The 23,520-nt window shown below is 33.6% G+C and overlaps 1 protein-coding gene across 1 annotated transcript; it reads right to left on the reverse strand.

The window, feature by feature from the left end:
* Nucleotides 1-2,148: 2,148 nt before the first annotated feature.
* Nucleotides 2,149-5,121, reverse strand: LOC133178714 (uncharacterized). The gene is made up of 5 exons (XM_061313427.1): nt 5,033-5,121; nt 4,685-4,770; nt 3,708-4,504; nt 3,242-3,563; nt 2,149-3,058 (listed from the first exon to the last, which is right to left on the reverse strand). Exons 1-5 carry the CDS (start codon nt 5,119-5,121, stop codon nt 2,247-2,249), a joined length of 2,106 nt encoding a protein of 701 aa, XP_061169411.1. The 3' UTR covers nt 2,149-2,246.
* Nucleotides 5,122-23,520: the final 18,399 nt, after the last annotated feature.

Genomic DNA, 23,520 nt, shown 5'->3' on the forward strand with positions numbered 1-23,520 from the left:
CGTACCGTGCACAAAGCCATCCGTACCGTTCATGAATAATTTTTGAAATAATTATGCAAGCCATGCCCCGAAAGCATTCCGAATCTTGCAATGACCAAATACAGTAAGTAATTTGCTTTTATTTCTTTCGACGCAGCGCCCGTTAAAGAAGGACGGAAAATAATCCTAGAGATTCAAAATATTATGATTAAGTACCATGCATCTGGACTTACATATATTAATATAAGGAAACTGCTCAAAATTAGTTACGACTTTAAAACAACTCGACAGAGTGTGAGACGATTCCTTATTCGATATGCATAATCGGGTTGTGCTTGACTAACTTTTTTTTTCATATTAAATGCAGCATCGTAATATTTTCGTGTACAATTTATAATAAATAAAAGTGAATTAAATACTTTATCGTTTATTTCTAGAGCTTTTATCTACCGTATTCTTGTCTCTATGAACCTTCTCGGAAACCAAGACACATTGAAAAATGTATTAGGATTCTGTGCTTTTTTCCGAAATCAAGCCCTTAAAATCATTTTTATTCATGTAAGTAATAGTTTTAGGGAGAAATGATTACAGATTTAGCAACAGAAAAAACGAACTAAATTGACAATTTGAAAGCGGACATGTTGAAATGTAAACGCCTCTCAACTAGAAAAAAGAAACATATAAATAAAAGCGATGTATATAATTATAAATAATGTGTTGGTTTACACTCTTCCGACCAACCCAAGATGTTATCTCCAATATAACATACTGTCAAAAAGTTCGATCGCCACATTTTCGCATGGAATTTTCAGTTTAATACACATAATCAAAAACAAATCTGGATATATGTCAGAATTTATTCAATGAAACCTGCAGGTAAAATATGTTACCTGGAATTTACACATAAAGCCCAGTTTAATCTTTTTTTTTTTTTTTTTTTTTTTTTTTTTTTTTTTAAAATGCTTAGTCTGTTAGTTATCTAGACTGACGTCTTTCTATGCTTTCATTATTTACTCTAAAACATTTGAAAATTTTGGTCAAGTATTGTCATCACACGTGCACAGGTAAAAACTTAAGCTGTGTATATTGAACCGTATCTAATCCCGTTAGTCCATATCTGCCTACATTCACACGTGTATCAACAGTTTGCTGTCTTAAACAGTAAGTCTACAACAATGAACCAGTTTTAATCAGCAGATTAACAAAATTTCATGTGCAGTTATCTTTTCTTCTAGATCTTAGATTAAAAAAAAGTTTGGGTTTGACAAGGAAACAAAAAGGGGGGGGGGGGGGGGGGTTAGAACCTGGTATGGGCAAATTATTCATTTTCAAAGTTTTTGAGGACATGCATGGCTGCATATTATTTATTTTCTAGGTAATTGAAAATGGACTATCTATTTCTTATCTAACATTTTGACGTATTATTTATTTCGGAAATCTGTCTTTGCAGTCAATATATATATTAAGGCCAGAATAAATAATACCTTTGTTTCCCCTAACGAGACCGATCCAATTAAATCGCGCCGACTGAAGAGTTTTTTTTAATAAGATAATTGCAGTATTTTTTTTTTTTTTTTTTTGATGTTATCAATGAAAATACAATTTCATCAAAATCCGTTTTTATCTGAACGGCGGATTTTGTTAACTGTGATTTTCAAGCGTTTGTTGGAAACAAAATGACACCCACAACACGTGGTCAAAGAGGGTTAGTTCGAGTTATAAATAACAGTGACATATCAACCTTATGCCTTTAGTTATTTACTTATTAGAATCCTATTTTGTGAATAAAATATATCACGACTAATTACGATTGTTTCTGTGGTATTTACTAACCCCTCTTTTAAGGACATTGGCAAGGTTCCTGGATTCTGTATAGAATTTGTTGAAAAATCTTCTGAAGCTGTAATGGTACCCAACATCTTTTATTCTGGCACTTTTTACCTACCAATCCACCCTTATTTTTAAGATTTTGTAAAATAAATGTTTTTTGAATTGTCAATGCATTTTCTATGTAAAAAGTTCATAAAATGAACTTGCAAAATTTTTAACCATAGGATTTTTACAAAACCCATATATTTCATTCTGTTCATATTATATATACATTATTGTATTCCTATATCTTATGGCATTTGGGTATTTTGGCTGAAAATGCAAATATAAGCTAGAAGACAGACATACCAGCACTGTTATTTCTATTTGAGTTACTTCCCTTAGCATCCATTATAATAAAAGAAGAAATAAAAAACTGTTTGACTGTCTGTATTGTATCATTCATTTGAGTATGAAACATGTTTGTCATGAAAATACTGGCAGATATTTTTAATAATAGTTTTGTTTACTGTTACTCTTGGTTTCCCAGTGGAAGTTGTCTCTGAAAGCACTTGATGGATACCACAATCTCTGTCTCTATCATATGCCAACTGAAGATGGGCCAACCCAAGACCAGATTTGGAAATCTTATTTGCAATCACCTTGGAAATAATTTTATTTTCCAGTAGATATGACAATGAATTGGTATTGTCTTGCACAGTATTCTGAAATTGTATGACTTCCATGTATGATTGGAAGGAAAAACTGTTTTCTTGTAAGATATGATTGTTGAACTTCTGTGCTTTTACGAGATGTAAAAGTGCTCTTGAATCAGATGCAGCATCATGGGCACTGTAGTCTTCATGAAGAAGATCCTTTATGAGATCGACCTGCTTGTATGAAGTGCGTTCTGGTAACTGTTTCCTAAACAATGGAAGTGTGTCCACAAATCCACAAATCAATTTTGAAGCAGGAATACTCTTTTCTGTTTCTAATAATATACGGCAGAAAATACAAGCATCAAAACGAGCATTGTGGGCCATCAAGACAGGTTGTGGAATTTTAGACAGCCAGTCTAGGAAGTTTTGTATTCCTTCTTCTGTAGATGTTGATGGAACGTGATATCCTTCTTTATACATACTCCCTCCTGAAACAGCTAATCCTGTCACAGCAGTTGCAGCAGGTGAAATGGGTTTAGAAGGCAAAATATACTGGCTAAAAATTTGTCCCTCAAATGCAGCACCAATCTGTGTGATATCACAGTCTTTACCTACAGAATACAATGAAAGAAAAAACATGTAAAAGTATTATTATACATGCAAATACTTATATAAAATGGATCAAACTAAAAATAAGCATTTTTATATACAATGTACTTGTACAGTTTAGGCAAAGTAAATGTAAGAATATGAGAAAATCAATTTCTAGTACACTGACCCATATATGTACCTACCAAGTCCAGTTGTTTCCAGATCAAAAGAAACATAGGAATAATCTGCACTTGTCAATTTTTGGCAGGTTGGTTCAGTAAGTGGGTGTGGAATTTCAATGATGTCATGATTATTGTGGTTCAAATCAACTGCAGTATTGTATGTTTCACCCTCACGTAGTTCGCAGGTTTTCTGTTTGGTACTCCGTTCCTCCTTTTTTATTCGTCTATTTCGTTTATATTTCAATGTTTTTTCTCTTTCATTTCCCATATCTCTTTTCCTGTCATTCTCTTGGGAAACCTTTTTGGTTACTTCACCAGGGGATAAAAGAACAGACTCACAAACCTGCAAATTGTTATTTCTTGGTAAATTTTCAATTCAAAAACATTTTTAAAAATATAAATAAATCTTATTCTCCATAACATATATTAAACACATTATACAGAATTTTTATATCATAAAAATTATGTCATAACTAGAAATGTTTACCTCTGATACATATCCATATCCTAAGTTCTTTTGTGCCACTGCAGCTGCAATTCGAAAGTCGTTACTTTCTGAACCTGAGTAAAAATGGGCCTTTGGAACTTTACTGGATATAGTGTTGTTTAGACTTTCATTGGCCTGTGAACTTCCCAGGGATGACAGCTTTTCTGCTTTATCTATGTATTTCTGCAATAAAGTCATAATGCTGGTTTTCAAATTTACATCAGTGAGGTATCTATTGTATGGCAAGTTTTTTGGTTTATAGGTTAATGGAGATCGTAAATATCCACACCAAGAGTCACAAAAGGAATGGTCACCGAAGATATGTTTCCCTATCGCCAACAAGTTTTTCTTCATTTTTTCCCCATTTCCCTGATGCTGAGACACACAATACTTGAAGCATTTAGATAGATGTCCAATGGTTTTGGCAGTGAGTTCTCGAACATTCTTGACTTTTTTCAGATCATACAGTTGGTTTGTGAATTCTTTTAGTGTATGGTTCTTGTCACACATTTTTTTCAGATCTGGTTTCACCTCACTTCTGGCTCTTGCAATTGTGGTGGAATCGTTGTCCATAATGATGGTATCTATGGAGACATCCTGTTTGTCTAATTCCCGAAGCATGTTGACACACATATCGGATTCCATTGCCTTCGAACTTCCTTTCCAATTCTGTCTACAGTCATGTTTAGCTGAATCACATTCCCTCCTTTTCCCAACCTCACATGTCCTACAAAACTTGTTGCGTGTTGAAAATGCTATACATTTTCCGGACTTGTTGCCAATAAATGTTGCATGTCCTAAAAAAAGAGGGGCTCAAATAAGCACAAAACTTGCATTGCAGTGTAAGAAAAAAATTAATTTGGATATATGTTCAAGAAATAAAATGTACACAGAAACAATTTTATTTTTTATTTATATGATTCCATTATAATTCCTGCTGTGTGGAAACTGAATTGAATCTTATATCTAGTACTTACCAGATAAGCTACTATATGACCTCCCTGATCCCCTCTTTTGCCATCCACCACCATCAAATGACACAGATAATCCCTCTGAACTGTCTCTAAAGTATGAATAAATATGTATGTCATGAAGCCTAATGTTATTATTTATTTCATTTGATAGAATTTGATGTTTCAGAGATCTATGTGATACTTTGTTACCTGCAGAACTCTTAGCATTATGGTTTTATATTTTTGTCTTTGACCATAATGCTATATATCCCGTAATGCAAATATGGTGCAATTTACGGCACATGATTTTCTGTGCATGGTTTGTGGATGTACATGTATTTGTCGAATTTCCATCATTGGTCAATCAACTACCTTTCATTCTCTAGTTCTAAGAATATTCTATTCCCAACCTGTTTATTTAATCCACCTCCTAACCCTTTATATTCATCTCTACAGGCCATTAAAATCACTTGTTATGAATTTTGAGCCATACAAAGAAAATTCAAAACAAGTGAGTTTATTGGACTGCAGAAATGACTATAAAGGTTAGGAGGTGGATACAATATACAGGTTGGTAAAATGTCTATAATTAAGGAATGAAAGGTAGTTGATTGACCATGTTGGAAAGTGGAGAAAAACATTCCCAACTGTGCGCAGATAATCATGCGCCATAAATTGCACCATATTTGCATCATGGGATCTGTAGCGTTATGGTCAAAGACTAAAATATAAAACATAACGCTACAGTTCTGCAGCTAATACTTTGTCTGCATGTTATTTACATATACCATGACAAGGAAAGAAAATTTTAATACACTCATTGATCCATATATTCATCTGCATATTTTTGAAGCTAAACATGTATATATTATTAATTACCCTGTCATTTCTTTTTCCTTTGCTGCAGCAGCTGAACAGCTAGTCTGGGCAACATTTTCAACTGCACATCCTATTTCTCTCTCTCTCTCTCTCCTTTAGAGTCGTTTTTGAACAGGGGGGAATATTAAGTGTAGATAATAAATTCGACATCTTCCTTTCACCAATGCCACTGTGTAAAATACCTTAATCAAACACAGTTTATATGAGTCATGTTTTTATGTCATGATTTCCTAATGCATTTTTAGTCAAATAGTATGTTTGTAGATCAATTTATTAGTTGACATAAATGATAAATTATAAGTGATTTAAAAAGCAATTTAACTTTTCATTGTATTATTTAGACATATCATATCATAAAACAAAGCTTTAATAACTTTTACCTAAAGCTAACTTGGTGTTTACATCCCAAACTCTTTTTCCACTTGAAGACTCATTCATCCCATGTCTTTTTCCTGTTGGTACAATGTTTACGCCATCACACAATGTACACCTTATGTATAAAAGAGAGCCTAACCCATATCGTCTCTCATTCACAATATCTGTGATATTCATTGGAAATTTGGAATGACAGACAGAACAACCCTCTAACAGTTTATCAACTAAGAATCCCAGTTCGACTATTCTTCTACCTTGTCTCCAACTAATCACTGTCGAACTGTCTTTGTTTTGATCTACATCTTCATCACTGCTAAAAATGTGTCCGTCACGGGAAGCAGAAAAGTTAATTGACGAGGCACAGTCTGGTGTTTCAGGCACACGTCCTGCACTATCATTACATGTTTCAACATCATTGCGCTTACCAGCATAACTGTGATCAACATTGATATGCTGATTGTCTCTCCCCTGGACACAGCGTTCAATAAAGTCGTCGTTACTTTTCTTTCTTGCTGTTGAAACAAATCTACCTGTTGAGGACGATCTCGCTCGCTTCATGTTTTCCTAAGTAACATACTCTTTTCTGATTTTCACAGTTTAGAGAGTTCTAAAACGGAAGATCACTCATGAATAATTTTACTAGGGGCAGATTACTCTAATTGACCGCTTTATAAGTGAAAAAACCCATGATCTAAACCTTTTTTCTCCGGATTACCGTGACTTGCCAATGTCCTTAAAATTAAGGTACTTAGTATCCATGATACACTGTAAGGCCCGCCTTCCCCGTGAACATATCAATCAATATCACTGCATTTTATTTAATTTGAGTTTTGATCTAATTCATCTATTCTCCTATGTGTACTATATGGGACCATAGGAGTTGTTGTTAATATGGCTGCATATTTAATATACTGATGAATAGAATTCACACGTTCCTTTCTTTCATGTCTTTAATTCATGGCTTAAACTTCGTGACTTTGACATTGTGTATGACATTTTTATCATTTTTAGATATGGTTCTGTTCCATCAAATGTTATTTACTCTTTCCAAATAGTTTTGAAATCATGATACAGCTTCTTGAGACGTTCAGTGCATTTTTTCTTTAATTAGGGCCCTGAAGATTGGTTGTCCCTTTGCTTTAAATTCCTTTGAGAATTGTTGAACAATATTAGCCCGGTGAAGGGCTCAAAATTTAATCTTGTACTCGACACTTTTAGCCATTAATGGCGAGGGACCTTTTTCATGCCAACATCTACTGCGACATTAGACCTAAGTTTTTACGGTCTCATTCGAAGGACTGGTCTCATTGTCCCGCATTTGGATTTGAACCTACGACTTGGAATTTAAATTAGCTCCTTACTTCGGGACTCCAAAAGCAAATGCTCTAGACCACTGCACAATTCGAAGCCCTTGATAATGTACATATGCATTGCATGTGTAGGCACTGGAACCTGATAGTAGGTCTGAAAAATATACTCAGATTTCCTCCAGTCCTTGCGTACCCAAGAATCTTGTCTTTTAAATATTCGATTTCAATAAATTTACACTGGCATCAGATATTTTACAAGTTCAATTGAACAATAGTTGTAAATTAATTTACCTTATATTTTGCTTTTAAATGCCGTTTGTATGAAATTCTGTTTACAAATTGCTTTCTTTTGTACTTTTCTTATTTATAAAGGTATTATTCCATTAAATTTCAAAATGTATTTTCATAGCTGCTGTCAGAAAAAAAAAAAATATTTACCTACCTACCTACCCAACTTGAGATTTTAGGGTCGGGGTAGTGGAAACAAAGATATTTTTAATGATGGCCTAATATATACATTTATACATTGTAGATAGAATTATAGCTGTCTTAACCGTTTTCTTGATTGCAACTTTCCTTCAAAAAGCATTTTTAGACATTGATGGAAAATTTATTTTAAACGGAAAACAATTACGCGCACAAAAAATAAATATTTTGCACTAACTGTGTGAACTTCTACCGATAACTTTTCGTATTTTTCCAGTGAGCCAAACACCTATGTGGAATCTATGTGAAAAAAAAATTATTATAATTCCTCGCAAATAAAAATGAAGGTAATAACTTATTTTTTTATTGTTTGTTTGATCATTCGGTTAAGAGATTTGTTGTTGTTGTTGTTTTTTTTTATGAAGCAACAGCGACAAAAACGTAAAAAGAATGGTAGACAAAATGAAAGCATGATGGATTTATAAAATCAAACTAATTTGTTTAAAAGTGTGATAAGTGAATATTTAAAATAATAATTGTATTCAATTAGGAAAATTAAAAGGAAAAAAATATGTTACACCTATTCTTTAGAAATAGAGATAGGCCTTAATGGCGAGGCAGCCAATATTTTTTTTTCATCCTTGTTATACAGTGTTTGTTGATATGTTCGATTTATTTCCAAGTTATTGAACCATAAGGCGATGGTGTACAAAATAAGATAATGAATGGACAACTAAAATTATTTTATTTTAAAAATTGAAAGTAGATTAAACAGATTCATACAGAAAGTAAATTAAAAACGTTAATAAGACGACTAGTTGCATGTAATAACGTAAATACAGCTGTAAAACGGAAATATTTATAACAGCTTATTACAAAATGCTTGCAACACCTTCCTTCCATTCATATCAAATAAAGAGATTATAATAAAGAAACACCTTAAGTTTTGGGGTATATGTTGATGGGGTATATAGGTCGAAAGGCTCATTTTCAGCAGTAATTTTTAAAAAATCCTTAGATAGGACGATTTGGAAGATAGGACGAGGCTTTGTTTATCGATTTCTAGAGATTCTTATGTAGAAACTACGTATCAGAACATGTAAACCTCTTTAACTTAACCCGTGATATTAACATATTGAGAAAATAAACTAGTATTTTTATGAGTACAGCATTTTAATAGTGTTTTATACAAACATAGTTAAAACTTCCTTGATTTGTGATATAACGTATTTTCTCAAACTTGCCTGTTCATTGCCGTCGTAGTTTGACTCCGTCGTGAAACACATAAAAAGGTAGTATACAACAGCTATAATTAGGGAAATACCCGAAATCAAACAATAATCATTTCCATTTTAGAACATTGTGGACACATTCTTTTATTCCGACATTATTTACCGGGGTACAGTATTAAGTACGATGACCGCCATTTTTATATTTCTTGTCCAGGGATTTGCTAAAACACGCAAATGACTATTACATGTAACAGTGAGCAATTGAAATTAATCATATTAACATGCTATAATTTTGCTTGAGATATTGTTGTAAAAAATAAATTTAATTGAGAGTACATTCGCAATTTAACAGTCATCAGGAATTTCACAGTTTTGTTTGTTCAATGATGTATAGCACTAATACCCCTGTAACGGCACGTGGATCTGTTAATCATGCCCCACATGTTTAAACCAACAGGTGTTATCACATTTGTGTTCACAGTGTATATCCTCTATCTGTCAGACAATTAAAATTCTATTAGAAGCCAATCTTTGTATAATTCGGTGTACCCCTTGGGATATAAAACAAAATAGTTATGACTAGCGGTATATTTGGTAAATAATTTGAGGAATTTACTGGCAACAATTTATTTCACACATTTTACATTTAAATAAATATCACAAGACAATGAAAAAATATTTAGGTATACTATTTCAATTAATCGCTACAAATAAATGGTAAAAAAAAAATTAAAATTGCGATTGTGAAAACTCCTCCGTATTTTAAACTTTGATACGGTTGTGGTTTTATTTTTAGTAAACGATTGCGACTTCCAACTTCACAGGATGGACACAGCATGTTGTAAATATACTTTGAGACATTATTGATGATATAATAATTTTTTTTGTACATCGACGGATATTTTATTAATGGAACTTATTTTGTAAGAAATCAATAGAATAAATATTTAATTCTTTATTGTTTATTATTTTTTCTCGGTAAAGTAATTTTAAAAAATACAAAAGTGGCACAGATTTGCTTTAAAATTGACGTAAATTTTACTGATTTGGGGGCATTTTTTGTAAACTTGGGCCTTAGATAGGTCGATTTGTTAAATAGGACGACCCCAGCGGTTCTGAGAAAAAAGTATCGTCCTATCTCCCAAAACTTACGGTAAACAACTTTATTAAGTAGCTAATCATAAACTAAAGCGTACAGACTCCTCCCACTTAATTTACATACCGTTCACCAAAGCGTACCGTTCACAAAGCGTACCGTTCCGTGCAAGAAGCGTACCGTACCGTACACAAAACAAAACGAACAGAACCGTGCAAGTGGTGTAGTAGCACGTTTTAGGGACTGCAATATATCAAGTGGTTCAGATTCAATTTGTCCCTGTCTTAGTCCCTAGGGATAGAGTTTGGCCATAAATCCCATACTAGGCTATCACAGTTAAACATGGGAATATACAGGAAAAATCTTAAAAAAAACAAATTTTCAATTACAACTTAACAATGGTCATTGTCCCCTGCTTTCGCAATAGTGAGGGGACATTAAATCTCATTTGTCTGTAAGCTGTCTGTGTATCAGTCTGTCTAGCTGTTAGTCTGTCACAAAAACTTCAACCATGGTCATAACTTTTGAATGCGAATAGATTGGGCTTTCATATTAAACATGTACATTACCTGTGACAAGATCTTTCCAAATATACTATGATTATTGGCCCTATGACCTTAAAGTTTGACCTACTTTTCAAAACTTTTAACATTACTTAAAACTGGTCACAACTGTTTATGAGATAAAAGATGGGGCTTTCATATTACACTTGTATAGTATATTACCTGTGACAAGACCTTTCTAAATATACCATGTCTTTTGACCCTGTTATCTTGACCTTGAAGTTAAACCTACTTTTCAAAAATGTCATCTTTCCTTATAACTTTTGATTGAGAAGAAACAGGGCTTTCATATTTGACATGTGCATTACCTGTGACAAGATGTTTCCGAGCATGCTATGATTTCTGACCCGTTGGCCTTCATGTTTGGTCTAATTTTCAAAAATTTTAACTTTGGTGATTACTTCAGAATGACATATGATAGTAGAGCGTTTATATTTGACACAAAATGCCATAAATAATGGCATTCCATCCACTAAGACACCAAAAGCAGGGGACCACAATTTTTTGAATTTGCTTGTTCATGTTAATATGCAAGCAATTATCTGGTAGTGTAGTTTCAAATTTGTTCAAATCATTCAAGGCCCCACTATAAGGGTTCGGATACTATGGAGGATTGGAAATATAGGGTTGGGCTACTATAGGGCATTGAGTTTTACTCAAATTTCTTCAAATTATGGCCCCTGGGGATATCAGGGTTGCACCACAATAGGGTCTCACAATTTTACATTACAATATGTAGAAACATCTGAAAATTTAAAAATCTCAATAACAACTAGACCATGCATATGGTTATTGAAATTAGTATGCAAGCATCCACAGATACTGCATACTTAAATTTGTTCAAATCATGAAAAACCATGAACAAAAGCAAGACCAAGGTGATTCAGGTGAGCATTTTGGCCTATGGGCTTCTGTACATCCCAACCTAGACCCAAAGTTTGGCGATAACTTTTGTACCAGTACATTCAACTTCAAAAGTATAAAACTTCCTTAATATCTGATGAACAGGCATGACAGAATATACAAGAAAAAGACAATATATGCAATAGATCATAACACACCAAGCAATGACTACAAAAGCAGGGGATCTGAAATTTTAGCTCACATAAGCCAAAGGCTGAAGTGAGTTTTCCTGATTGCAATTTGTCCATTGTCTGTTGTTGTTGTTGTTGCAGTCGTAATCATTGTTGTCATAAACTTTTCACATTTACATCTTCTTCGCAAGAACCACTTGGCCAATTTCAACCAAACTTGCCACAAAGCATCCTTTGGTAAAGAGGATTCAAGTTTGTTAGCTCACCTGAGCCATAGGCTCAAGTGAGCTTTTCTGATCACATTTTGTCTGACATCCGTCTGTCTATCTAGCTGTCCGTCTGTCTGTAAACTTTTCACATTTTAGACTTCTTCTCAAGAACCACTGTGCCAATTTCAACCAAACTTGCCACAAAGTATTCTTGTGTAAAGGGGATTCAAGCTTGTTCATATGAAGGGCCATGCCCTCTTCCAAGGGGAGAGATTTACAAATTAGTGAAATATTAATGGCATCTTTTAAAAATCTTCTTCTCAAGAACCACTGGGCCAGGAAAGATGAAACTCATGTGGAATCATCCTTAGGTAGTGTAGATTCAAGGTTATTAAAATCATGATCCCTGGGTATTGTGAGGCCACAATGAACAATCAAAGTTTTACATAGGAATATATAGGAAAAAAGCTTTAAAAATCTTATTCTCAAGAACAGCAAAGCCATGATTGGTCATATTGATATGAAAGCATCCTCAGGTAGTGTAGATTCAAGTTTGTTTAAACGATGACCCCTGGGGGTAGGGTGGGGTCACATGGGTGATCAAAGTTTTACCTACTAGGAATATATAGGGAAAAAAGCTTTAAAAATCTTCTTCTCAAAAACAGCAAAGCCATGATTGGTCATATTGATATGGAAGCATCCTCAGGTAGTGTAGATTCAAGTTTGTTCAAATGATGACCCGGAGGGTAGGGGGTGTCACAATGGGGGATCAAAGTTTTACATAGGAATATATAGGAAAAAAACTTGAAAAATCTTCTTCTCAAGAACAGCAAAGCTTTGTTAAGTCATATTGATATGGAAGCATTCTCAGATAGTAGGGCTGTCACGGTTTCCCGAAATAACCAAAAACTGTGGTCCATGTTGTTCGGTTCGGTTTCGGGTCCATTTTTCCTGATTTCGGTTCGGGTCTGGTTTATATATTAGAGTATGTTCTATAGAAAAATTGGCGTCGAAATCAAAGGAATGATGGCGACAGCAGTAACAAATAAACATCACAACTGAATTCTACTATATTGCATGACAAAACACTTGTCACAAAAATGAGCAAGAATTGTCAGATTGTAGCTAATAGTCGGCTTAGTAGTCCTAATTATAAACACCGATGTTAAGACGTTAACATGTTTTCAAGGTAAATTTAAAGTAACAATTAAGAATTTTTCAATTTAAATTCATGAAATTAAGGTTTAAAATAGATGTAAATAACCGAACTGAAAAACTCAAATCCGATCCGAAAATTTACAGAACAGACCAGACCAGAAAAATTTTGGAACCGTGACAGCCCTATCAGAAAGTGTAGATTCAACATTGTTCGAATCGTAACCCACCAGGGTTAGGGTGGGGCCACATGGGGGATCAAAGTTTTACATAGGAATATATAGGAAAAATCTTTTCCAGAACAGGAAAGCCATGTTTAGTCATATTGGAAGCATCCTCAAGTAAAGTAGATTCAAGTTTGTTCAAATGATGACCGCCCAGGGGGTCGGGGGGTTGAAGGGGCCACAATGGGGGAGCAAATTCTTAACAAGGGAATAGATAGGAAAAAATCTTTAAAAATCTTCGCCCAAGAACAGCAAAGCCATTTGTTATATTGATATGGAAGCATCCTCAGGTAGTTTAAAAAAAACTTTTAAACTTTGAAAACCTTCTTAAGAACAGCAAATTTATTAACAGTCATATTAATATGGAAGCAAGCTCAGGAAGTTTAGATTTGAATTTGTACAAATGATGACCCCCAATATAGGGTGGGGCCACAGTAGGGGATCAAATTTTTACGTAGGAATATACAGGAAAACATCTTTAATTTTTTTTTCTCAAGCAAAGCCGTAATAAGTTATATTAATATGGAAGCATCCTTCTGTGGTGTAGATTTGAATTTGTTCAAATGATAACCCCCGGGGGTAGGGTGGGGCCATAATGGAGAATCAAAGTTTTGCAAAGGAATATATAGGGAAATACTTTAAAATCTTTTTCTCATGAACAGCAAAGCCATGATTAGTCATATTGATATGGAAGCATCCTCAGGTAGTGTAGATTTAAGTTTGTCCAAATGATGACCTCCGGGGATAGGGTGGGGCTACAGTGGGGGGTCAAAGTTATACATAGGAGTATATAGGAAAATATCTTTACAAAACTTCTTCTCAAGAACATCAAAAGCCATGATAATTCATATTTATATGGAAGCATCCTCAGGTAGTATTTATTCTAATTTGTTCAAATGATGATCCTCGGGGAAATGGTGGGGCCACAGTGGGGGATCAAAGTTTTACATAGGAGTATATAGGGGGAAAAATATTTAAAATATTTGAAATTTTCTTCTCAAGAACAGCAAAACCATGATTTGTCTTACTGATATGGAAGCATCCTCAGGTAGTAAAGATTCAAGTTTGATTATATGATGACCTCCATGGATACTGTTCAAGAACAGCAAAGCCATATAATTGTTATGTTGATATGGAAGCATCCTAATTTAGTGTTAAATTTATGTCCCCCCCCCCCCCCCATGTAAACTTTTCAATACTGAACTGATCTGTGTTTTTTCATAGCCAGTGTGCTCAGATGAGTAATGTTGCCCATGGGCCTCTTGTCTGAACTTTTGTTTCCTCGGGTCTTAGTTTTATATTGCAATTTCTTCTCTTTTTTTAGTTCAAAGAGTATTCGTGGTTGAAAAGTCCTGTCATGGTTATAGCAGTAAAGGAATGTATTTGGAAAAAATATGGCAACACAGGTAGAAATACTGAAACCCTGCACAGAAATATCAATACTGTTCAATTTGTTGATGGAATTGTCATTTATAATATATGTTTAAGAGATGAGGCCATCCTAGAAAAAAATGTTTGTTTGGTATTGCCGCCTGGGAGTTTTTAGACCCAGCAGGATAGAGGGAGGGATTCTTTTTTTTTTTTTTAATTAAAAAATTGATTTTTTCAACCTTATGATTTGTTTCTTTAAAATAATGTATCTTTTTTGAAATATTGAATTGCGCTTTAGTAGTTGTTTGAGCCTGGCTTCAGCAATGCAATTCTTTATGAAGTACATGTACTTACTTTTTTTTTTTCGTTTCTGTTTTTCCGAAAGTGGTCTTAACGGGCTATCTGAAAAATATGATTAAGGAAGAAAAGCTGTTGAAAACACCAGCCATAGCCTCAAGGATAAAGGAGTTAAAGTCATGGTACCATGGAAAGAAGAAGGCATCCAAAGATTTGACTTCCAAAGGCTGTAATTTTGATTGTAACACACTTACACATCGCATATTCCATCCTATAATCATTGCTTTTAAGCTCACCTGAGCTGAAAGCTCAAGTGAGCTTTTCTGATCACCTTTTGTCCGTCGTCCATCCATCCGTCTGTAAACTTTTCACATTTTCAACTTAATCTCAAGAACCACTGGGCTAATTTTGACTAAAGTTGGTACATAGCATCTTTGGGTGAAGGGGAGTTTAAGTTAAAATGAAGGGTCAAGCCCCCTTCCAAGGGGAGATAATTAAGAAAAGACAAAAATAGGATGGGGTCATCAAAAAATCTTCGCAAGAACCACTGGGCCAGAAAAGCTGAAACTTACTTGGAAGCATCCTGGGGTATTATAGATTTCAAACTGTTCAAATCATGACCCCTGGGGATAGGGTGGGGCCACAATGGGGGATTCAAAGTTTTACATTGAAATATAGAAAAATCTTTAAAAATCTTCTTCTCAAGAACCACTGGGCCAGAAAAGCTGAAACTTACATGGAAGCATCTTGGGGTAGTGAAGATTCAAAATTATTCAAATCTTGACCCCCTAGGGGTAGGGTGGGGCCACAATGGGGAATCAAAGTTTTACATTGAAATATTAAGGGAAAATCTTTAAAAATCTTCTTCTCAAGAACCAATGGGTCAGAAAAGCTGAAACTTTCAAGGAAGCATTCTGGGGTAGTGTAGATTTTAAATTATTCAAATCTTGACCCCCGGGGATAGGTTGGGGCCACAATATCTATTACAAGGGAAAAATCTGGTGAAGAACAGCAGAGCCAAAGTTACCCAGGTGAGCGTTGTGGTCCATGGGCCTCTTGTATAAGGAATATTAAATTTAAATTCCTGTATATATACTTTAGGAAAAGGGGAGGGGTTTGGACTGTTTCATAGAAAAGAAAGCCAACAGATCAATGCTAATTTTTTTATGACTCAAGAACTCTCAATTTCACTGAAGTTTTTCCATGAACTTGTGACTTTTCAAGAGTTGCCCAAATGTTTGTTGTTTCTTGTTTGATTTTGTAGGCATAAAATCAAAAAAACAAACTACTGTCAACAATCAATCAGTAACAAAAGCAAGCTGCACTATTACATGTACAAGTCCACTTGAAGACCCGAAAGGTTATTTCAGTTTTGCAATTTCTGGTATATGTACCTGACACTGTAATTGCTCCATCATTTTTCATATGCTTCGTGTATATCCTAAATACCAATAACATTTGAAGCCTGTCTTTGTCATCATTGATTTAGTTATAAAAAAAATGTCATCTTAGAACCACATTCTAAAATTTAAACATTAAAACTATTATCAATATTTACATTTTTTGTAAGAAAACAAAACCCTTCAGGCCATCATTAAAATATTTTAGTTTGATGTACTCCGACTGCAGTTTTCAAAGTGGGTAGGTAGGTAGTTTTTTTTTTTAAACTTTACTACAGTATTGAACAAATTGATAATTGACATACAAATCACAGAATCAGAAATTTATTGATGTTTTTATTATACACTGGATAGCTAGCCAGATTTGATATTTATTACATTTTCAACAGTGAAATACTGTGATTTATTTATTGAATAAAAGTGATATTCTCTCACAGTGTGAAAGGATACTAAAGTAATATTCTCTCATAGTGTGAAAGGATATCAAAGTAAAAAATAATTTCTGACCTGTCATGCGATAAAGATACATGTAGTAACTAAACCATCTTTATAGATATTAAAACTGCCAATTTCTTCCCAAATATGTTACTAAAATCTGTGTTACAAGGTTTTCAATCTCACAACTGCTAAGCTATGATGTCTCAACCGCTCAATTATGACATCACAGCCTATGACACTGTGTTAAGAAAAGACAGAGGCAAAGGGAAAATAAAAGAAAATGTAATAAACGATAATTGAATGTTTTGTATTCACTACTGGACGAAAAAAGTGCTGAGAATCCCAAATTTTACTGATAATGTTTGATAATTACTGATACGGTGCTGTTCTTGCTGATAAATACTGATATTTACTGTTATTATTACTGTCGTTGCTGATAATTTTAGTTGTTTCTGATAAATACTGATAATTACTGTCGTCTTTACTGTGGAGTCTGATAAATACTGATAAATACTGTTGATGTGCTGTCGATGCTGAGATTTACTGATAATTACTGTGGTCATTGTTTTTAATCTGGGAAGGGACTAAAATAGCCTAAGAAATGATTATTTGTTTTAAAGAAAGTATTTCATCAACAAATTCATTACAATATTCTAACAAAAAAAAATTATTCTAGAAAAAAATGTCACATTTTATTTGTTTTCATATTTCATGTATTAATTTTAGTTATAATCATTTTTACATCATAATATTAAAATCAGATCATAAATGTTTGTGTTTTTCTTTACCTTTATATTTCTTCTTTCCCAAAGTTTTCAAAATCTGCGGAAAATAATAATTGTGTTGTTATTGCAGTGGTTTGTCTCACCAAGTACTTTTTAAAACAAGTTTTTATTTTTTTATTTTTAAAGGTTAAAAAAAATCCCATCTCATATTTTTTCAACGTGTATTTGTATTGTCATCAAAAGCTTTTTAGAGGGCATCTTTAATATAGTCAATGGTTGTTGTTGTCAATTCATTTTTTTCGTCTGGAGAACTGAACATGTATGAGCTCTATACGTTGAGACCCCCCCCCCCTCTATTTACATATAAATCTCATTTCTCTCATTTTAAGAAGACACTTTAGCCAGTATTAAATATATTTCACAAAAAAATCTATTATGTTGTGTACACTATGTCCTTTTATTGAAGAATGTGACAGGTTTAAATAATAAAAACAAAACATCTTTAATTTGTAGAATAATCTCTTTTATATACATATAGCCAGTGCGCTCTATAGTTCTCTGATTATGTCCTCGATGCGAATTTGATATCATTGTGTGGTATCGAGGCTTTCTATCGATCTTTCGGTTTTTTTTTTTTATTTTAATTGTTAAGCCATCATTACACTATAAATCTTATGCAGTGTGATTTTCAATCAATGAAATACACGTCTTTCTTTAATTCTTTGTTAATAGTACATAAATCTGCGTTAGGTCTATGGACATACGCCAGTATCAATGAGATCAATAAATAACTGCATATACATGTTATACGCGGTCAGTCAGTTAAAAAAAACAAAACAAAATAAAATAAAACAAAACTTGAAGTTACTTTCGTCCATTAATGCCGTCTAGCTAAATTGCTGTTCTGGAACACACATGTTAACCACGTGTAAAAGTTCTACTTTTGTTTTGAGAATCGGGTCAATTATTAGTACATTCTGTGTATCGTGCGACATGAATTTTGTAAAATTAGAAATAGTTTTGTACAGAGATTATAATGGGTTTTTTTAATTCCATTTTCTCCTTGTCGGAGACCTTTGTATAAACGAACAGTACAGGCTGGGCGCTTACCGACTTGATAATGATTTATTGTAGCACAAAAGGGTGTGTGTGTGTGAAATACTGTTAACTTAAAACTGATACGCGCAAGGTTGATTCTTTAGTTTTATGTTTAATAAGTCATACATGTTATAATTACTTATTACATATTTTTTATATACATGAATAAAATTATTTTAGAGAATCAATGAACGATACCAATTTTAGAACTATAACATTTATTCATGAGTGCGATAATTAAACAACGTCATGTTACTGTCATTCAAAATTCATAAAAGATTTTGAGCGATGTAGAGTTTAATTCCCTGTTTCTGAATTGTGAACAGTTAATGCTAATATAATTTCAATAATTGCTTTCACTAAACCATCTTTTTTTTTTTTTTTTTTTTTTTTTTTTTTTTTTTAAATTTATATGTACATTTTGCATAATGTTTTAATTATAAGATGAAGTCGGATGTTCCGTTTTAATTTCTCGTCTCCGTTTCACGGGCCCCGAGATTCAGAATTGAAAATACATGTAGCCTCCTCCCCGGAATTTTCTAATAAATTTATCTCAAGCATGTCAAGAAATGTGCATAAAACTAACAAATAAAATTAAATACTGAGCAAAGATAGATTTATGTGAATTAAAATAATAATTGAATATTAAGTCTGTACAATGTATATGTATATAACTTCATTTCTTCTTTTTTTATCTTAGTACTGTCCTATTTTGCTAAATAGGTTTTTTTTTTTTCAATTTTCAATTTTATTCGTCAACAAATTGAATATTACAGGATAATTTTTTTTCCGTGCGACCGTAAAGATTTTCCTGCTCAAAGAAGAAAGTACATGTACAGTGTAGGTAGTTTGTTTATTATGTACAACGGTGGCCGCAGACGAGGAACAATAGGTAATTAGTGCCCATTGTTACGCTGACCACTACAATTTACATGGAATATACAAGTTGTACCCCGTTCTGATCTTCGATTTTTGATCAATGAAGATCAATTTATTCCATGCAGTTTTTGACCACACAAGATTAAAATCGATCAATTTGATCATATACATGTGCTTTACTAAGTAAACATATTGTATTAGGTCTCATTTCTTATTTCACATTCCATAAAATTAAATTAATGAGATTTTAAAACTTATTGAATAAAAATGTTTCGTGTCATGAAATTTTAAGAGACCAACATCAAAATAACATAAACACATGTGTACCTTCGCTCTGACACTGGGGATTCTGACCATGCACTAAATTTTTAATCAGCCCCAATCTGCCGGTTGCACATGTATGTATCGTGTACATGCAGATGTAGAAGAGATATTCTGGAAGAATCTAAAATGCCTATATTACGTTCAAATAAATGAATAAATAAATAAATAAATAATCTGTGCCTCCAGATTGAACATATTCACCTCTGTTTTCATCTCTTTATTAAATTTAAAAATGCATAAAATTTCTAATTTTCGAGCAAATTTTCTAATACCTTGACAGAGACCAGAAAACCGAACATTTAAAAATGAAAAAAAATAGATGTCTTTGAGAAAGAAAAAAACAAAAATAGCTATATGAAAGGTCATCTTTAAAAAGAAAATGTCGTCCTCTCTTGACCAGTTGACGGAGTGAAACCGTGCGAATCAAACTTTTCTAACCTGCAGGAAATATTTTTTATCCCGAATTTTTTTCCACCCATTAAGAACTATTTCTTATTATTGAAAAAAAAAAAAAAAACATCACCGACCTCCCTACCCAAATATCTTGGAGTCGGGAGAGGGCGGCGATGAATCTTTTTTAAAAGATAGCCTTATTTTCTTTTTATTTACAGTACATTAATAAAATTCCATTTATCTTGCTTACAGATAAATTATTAATACTATTTTCATAGATTGGTAGAAAACATTTGCTTAATATACGCGTAAGGATTCATTTATTTATTGTCAACATTTTCACAACCATATTGTAGTAAATGAGAACAGCGTAATTTTTGTCACTAGCAGAACATTTAAAGAAATATGAAAATGTCGTAATGATAATTTATAATTAAAAGAAAGAAATAATTGAAGGTTTTTACAGCCCTCAGTTCTTCTTTAGCCCTTCCCAGCTTAAGAACAAAGACCACAGTAATTATCAGTAAATCTCAGCATCGACAGCACATCAACAGTATTTATCAGTATTTATCAGACTCCACAGTAAAGACGACAGTAATTATCAGTATTTATCAGAAACAACTAAAATTATCAGTAACGACAGTAATAATAACAGTAAATATCAGTATTTATCAGCAAGAACAGCACCGTATCAGTAATTATCAAACATTATCAGTAAAATTTGGGATTCTCAGCACATTTTTCGTTCAGTAGTGATTGGAAATGGAATTTATTTCAGTCGTGAGAGAGAATTTTTTTTATATTTTCACTCGTGCTTCGCACTTGTGAAAATATTGAAAAATCCTGCCCCACTTGTGAAATATTGAATATCCTCTATTTATTTTTCCGTTATTTCCTGATCATTACAATGAGCACACAGCAGGATGTTACCGGTCTGCAGGGAATGCTCATTCCTCCATTGCACCTGATTCCACCTCTGATGTTTTGGAGGTCTGTGTTTGCTCTGCTCCTGATTTGTATTGCTTAATGGACTTTTGAGCTTGAGTACTGTTCATTATCTCCATATATTTCTATAAAAACTTTCAATCGAAAAAGAATCCTAGAGAAATTATAAACATGAACTTTAGCTATAAAATGAAACAATCTCTATTTCCATGAAAAAAAAAATGATTGAGTAGGGGCGATTTTGATTGGTTGAGTGGAGTATATCAAACAAATCATTTTTATTGTTGGCCTAATAAATATATATATATATATATATTTAACATTATAAGAATCAAAATTTCATTTCTTAATTGTTCCAATACAAAGCATTAATTTTTAATAAAGGTGCTTTTTCAAACCCCGATGAAAAGAAGAATGGGACAGCTTCCTTGGGGTCTGAATCAGAAAATCTCAATCCAAGAGATACAGGAAAGAAAAGGAAGGGTACTACTAAATCTGATGTTGCAGGGAAGAAAATGAAATCAGGAAGACAGTCAATAACTAAAGGTGATTTTTTAGCTCATCTTGACAGTCAAGATGAGCTTATGCTAAACCCCCAGCGGTTGCGTTGGTGTCCCAGTTGAAGTTTTTTGAGCAGGTTGATTCCTAAGTATCTATGAATCCTATCTAGACCAAACTTGCATGGATGATGCATCATAGGAATGGACATTTCCAGACTTGCTTCTGATGCTGGATCTTGCCTCTGTTTTCCAGATGAGTGACCAGGTTTTAAGTTTTTGGAGCAGGTCCATTCCCAAGTAACTAAATGCTCTACTTGGACCAAACTTTCATGGATGATGCATCTATAAAAAATGTACACCTTAATACCTGCTTGGGTTGCTGGATCTAACCTATATTTTCTTGATGAGTGAATTTTAGTAATACTTTAACCGAATTAGCATGGATGCTTCCAGACCAGCTTTGGATGCTGAATCTGACCTACATTTTCCAGATGACTGACCAGGGTAATGTTTTTAGCTCACCTGAACCGAAGGCTCAACTGAGCTTCTCTGATCACAATTTGACAGGCGTTCACCTGTCTGTAAATTTTTCCTATTTTCGACTTCTTCTCAAGAACCATTGGGTCAATTTCAACCAAACTTGCCACAAAGTATCCTTAAGTGAAGGGGATTTAAATTTGTTCAAATATAGATCCTTGCCCTCTTTCAAGGGGAGATAATTACGAATTCATGAAAAATTAATGGCATCTTTAAAAAATCATCTTCTCAAGATTTACTACTGGGTAAGGAAAGATAAAACTTGGAAACATACTCAGGTAGTGTAGAGTTAAATTTGTTCAAATCATGATCCCCGGGGGGCTAGGGTATGGCCACAATGGGCGATAAATTTTTTACATAGAAATACATAGGAAAAATCTTTAAAAGTCTTCTTCTCAAAGGCAACAAAGCCATGATTGGTCATATTTACATACAGTCCCTGAAACGTTCTACTTTCCCACTTGAACGGTGAGCGAACGCTGAACGAACGGTGAACGAACACTAAACGAACGCAGAGCGGACGGTGAGTGAACGATGTGTGAACGCTGAACGCAACTTGGTGAACGATGTGTGAACGGTGAACGGTGAGCGAACGCAGAACGCGAACGGAGCGTAAACGCGAATGCAAAGTGAACGGTGAACGAACGGTGAACGCAAGATGAACGATATATTCGGAATGCCTCTTATCTTTTCCTTGCATTGAAACTATTTTATTGTTTTATAATGTCAGGTGCCAAAAAAAAAAATCAATAATAAATAAGTAAACCAATAAATGAATGAATAAGTCAATAAAATAAATTCTCCAAAATTGTCCCGAGAAAGACGATGCATGCACATTAAGTTTTTAATCACACGATTTTTATTGCATTAAAACATTGCAATTGTTGCCGATCGCTGAAGTATAAGAGATATTTTTTTTTTAGCTGGAAAATAAAAATGTTTGTTCTTATTTGATAGCAAATCAGAGAAAACTTCTGACTTATAGAATAAATTAAAGTGGTTGTAACATCCATTCATATATCTCCCTGTTAAGGCGATTTCGTGTAAAGTAATGAAAAAAAATTAATTACAAAGGTCAGTGGACGTTTTGCATTTATGCGCTCGTATTTTAAATTTTTAATACAATAATATATTATATGTCTTTTCTATTTTTCATGATGATTTATTAGGAAGCCATACATTTTCCGTTGATAGTTGAGGGGGCACTACCAAAAATTTCCTGACAAGCAAAAAAAAAAAAGGGGTCATCAGACTTTTTATTGCGGGGGGGCACAAGCATATAGTATCTATGTTCACTATAGTAATCTATATATCGGCAAAATTATTGGGGCAGGAGGGGGGCACGGTCCCTCCTTGCCCCCCCCCCCCGGTTCCTACGGCCATGTTTATTGAGCAGCATTTATCTGTAGATGGCCGTGATTATACTCGGACAAGATAATACAAAGATACA

The sequence above is a fragment of the Saccostrea echinata genome, unplaced genomic scaffold, assembly GCF_033153115.1.
Source record: "Saccostrea echinata isolate AGI-Se365-2 ecotype Australia unplaced genomic scaffold, CSIRO_AGI_Sech_v1 ptg000003l, whole genome shotgun sequence".
NCBI lineage: Eukaryota > Metazoa > Mollusca > Bivalvia > Ostreida > Ostreidae > Saccostrea > Saccostrea echinata.

Bases quoted from the DNA above. Each gene is read 5' to 3' on its own strand.
- LOC133178714 (XM_061313427.1), bottom strand. From the start codon at position 5,121: ATGGCCTGTAGAGATGAATATAAAGGGTTAGGAGGTGGATTAAATAAA. The intron at 4,771-5,032 runs GTAGTTGATTGA...TTCATACTTTAG, and splicing joins TTAGAACTAGAGAATGAAAG to AGACAGTTCAGAGGGATTAT. The intron at 3,564-3,707 runs GTAAACATTTCT...AACAATTTGCAG, and splicing joins GATATGGATATGTATCAGAG to GTTTGTGAGTCTGTTCTTTT.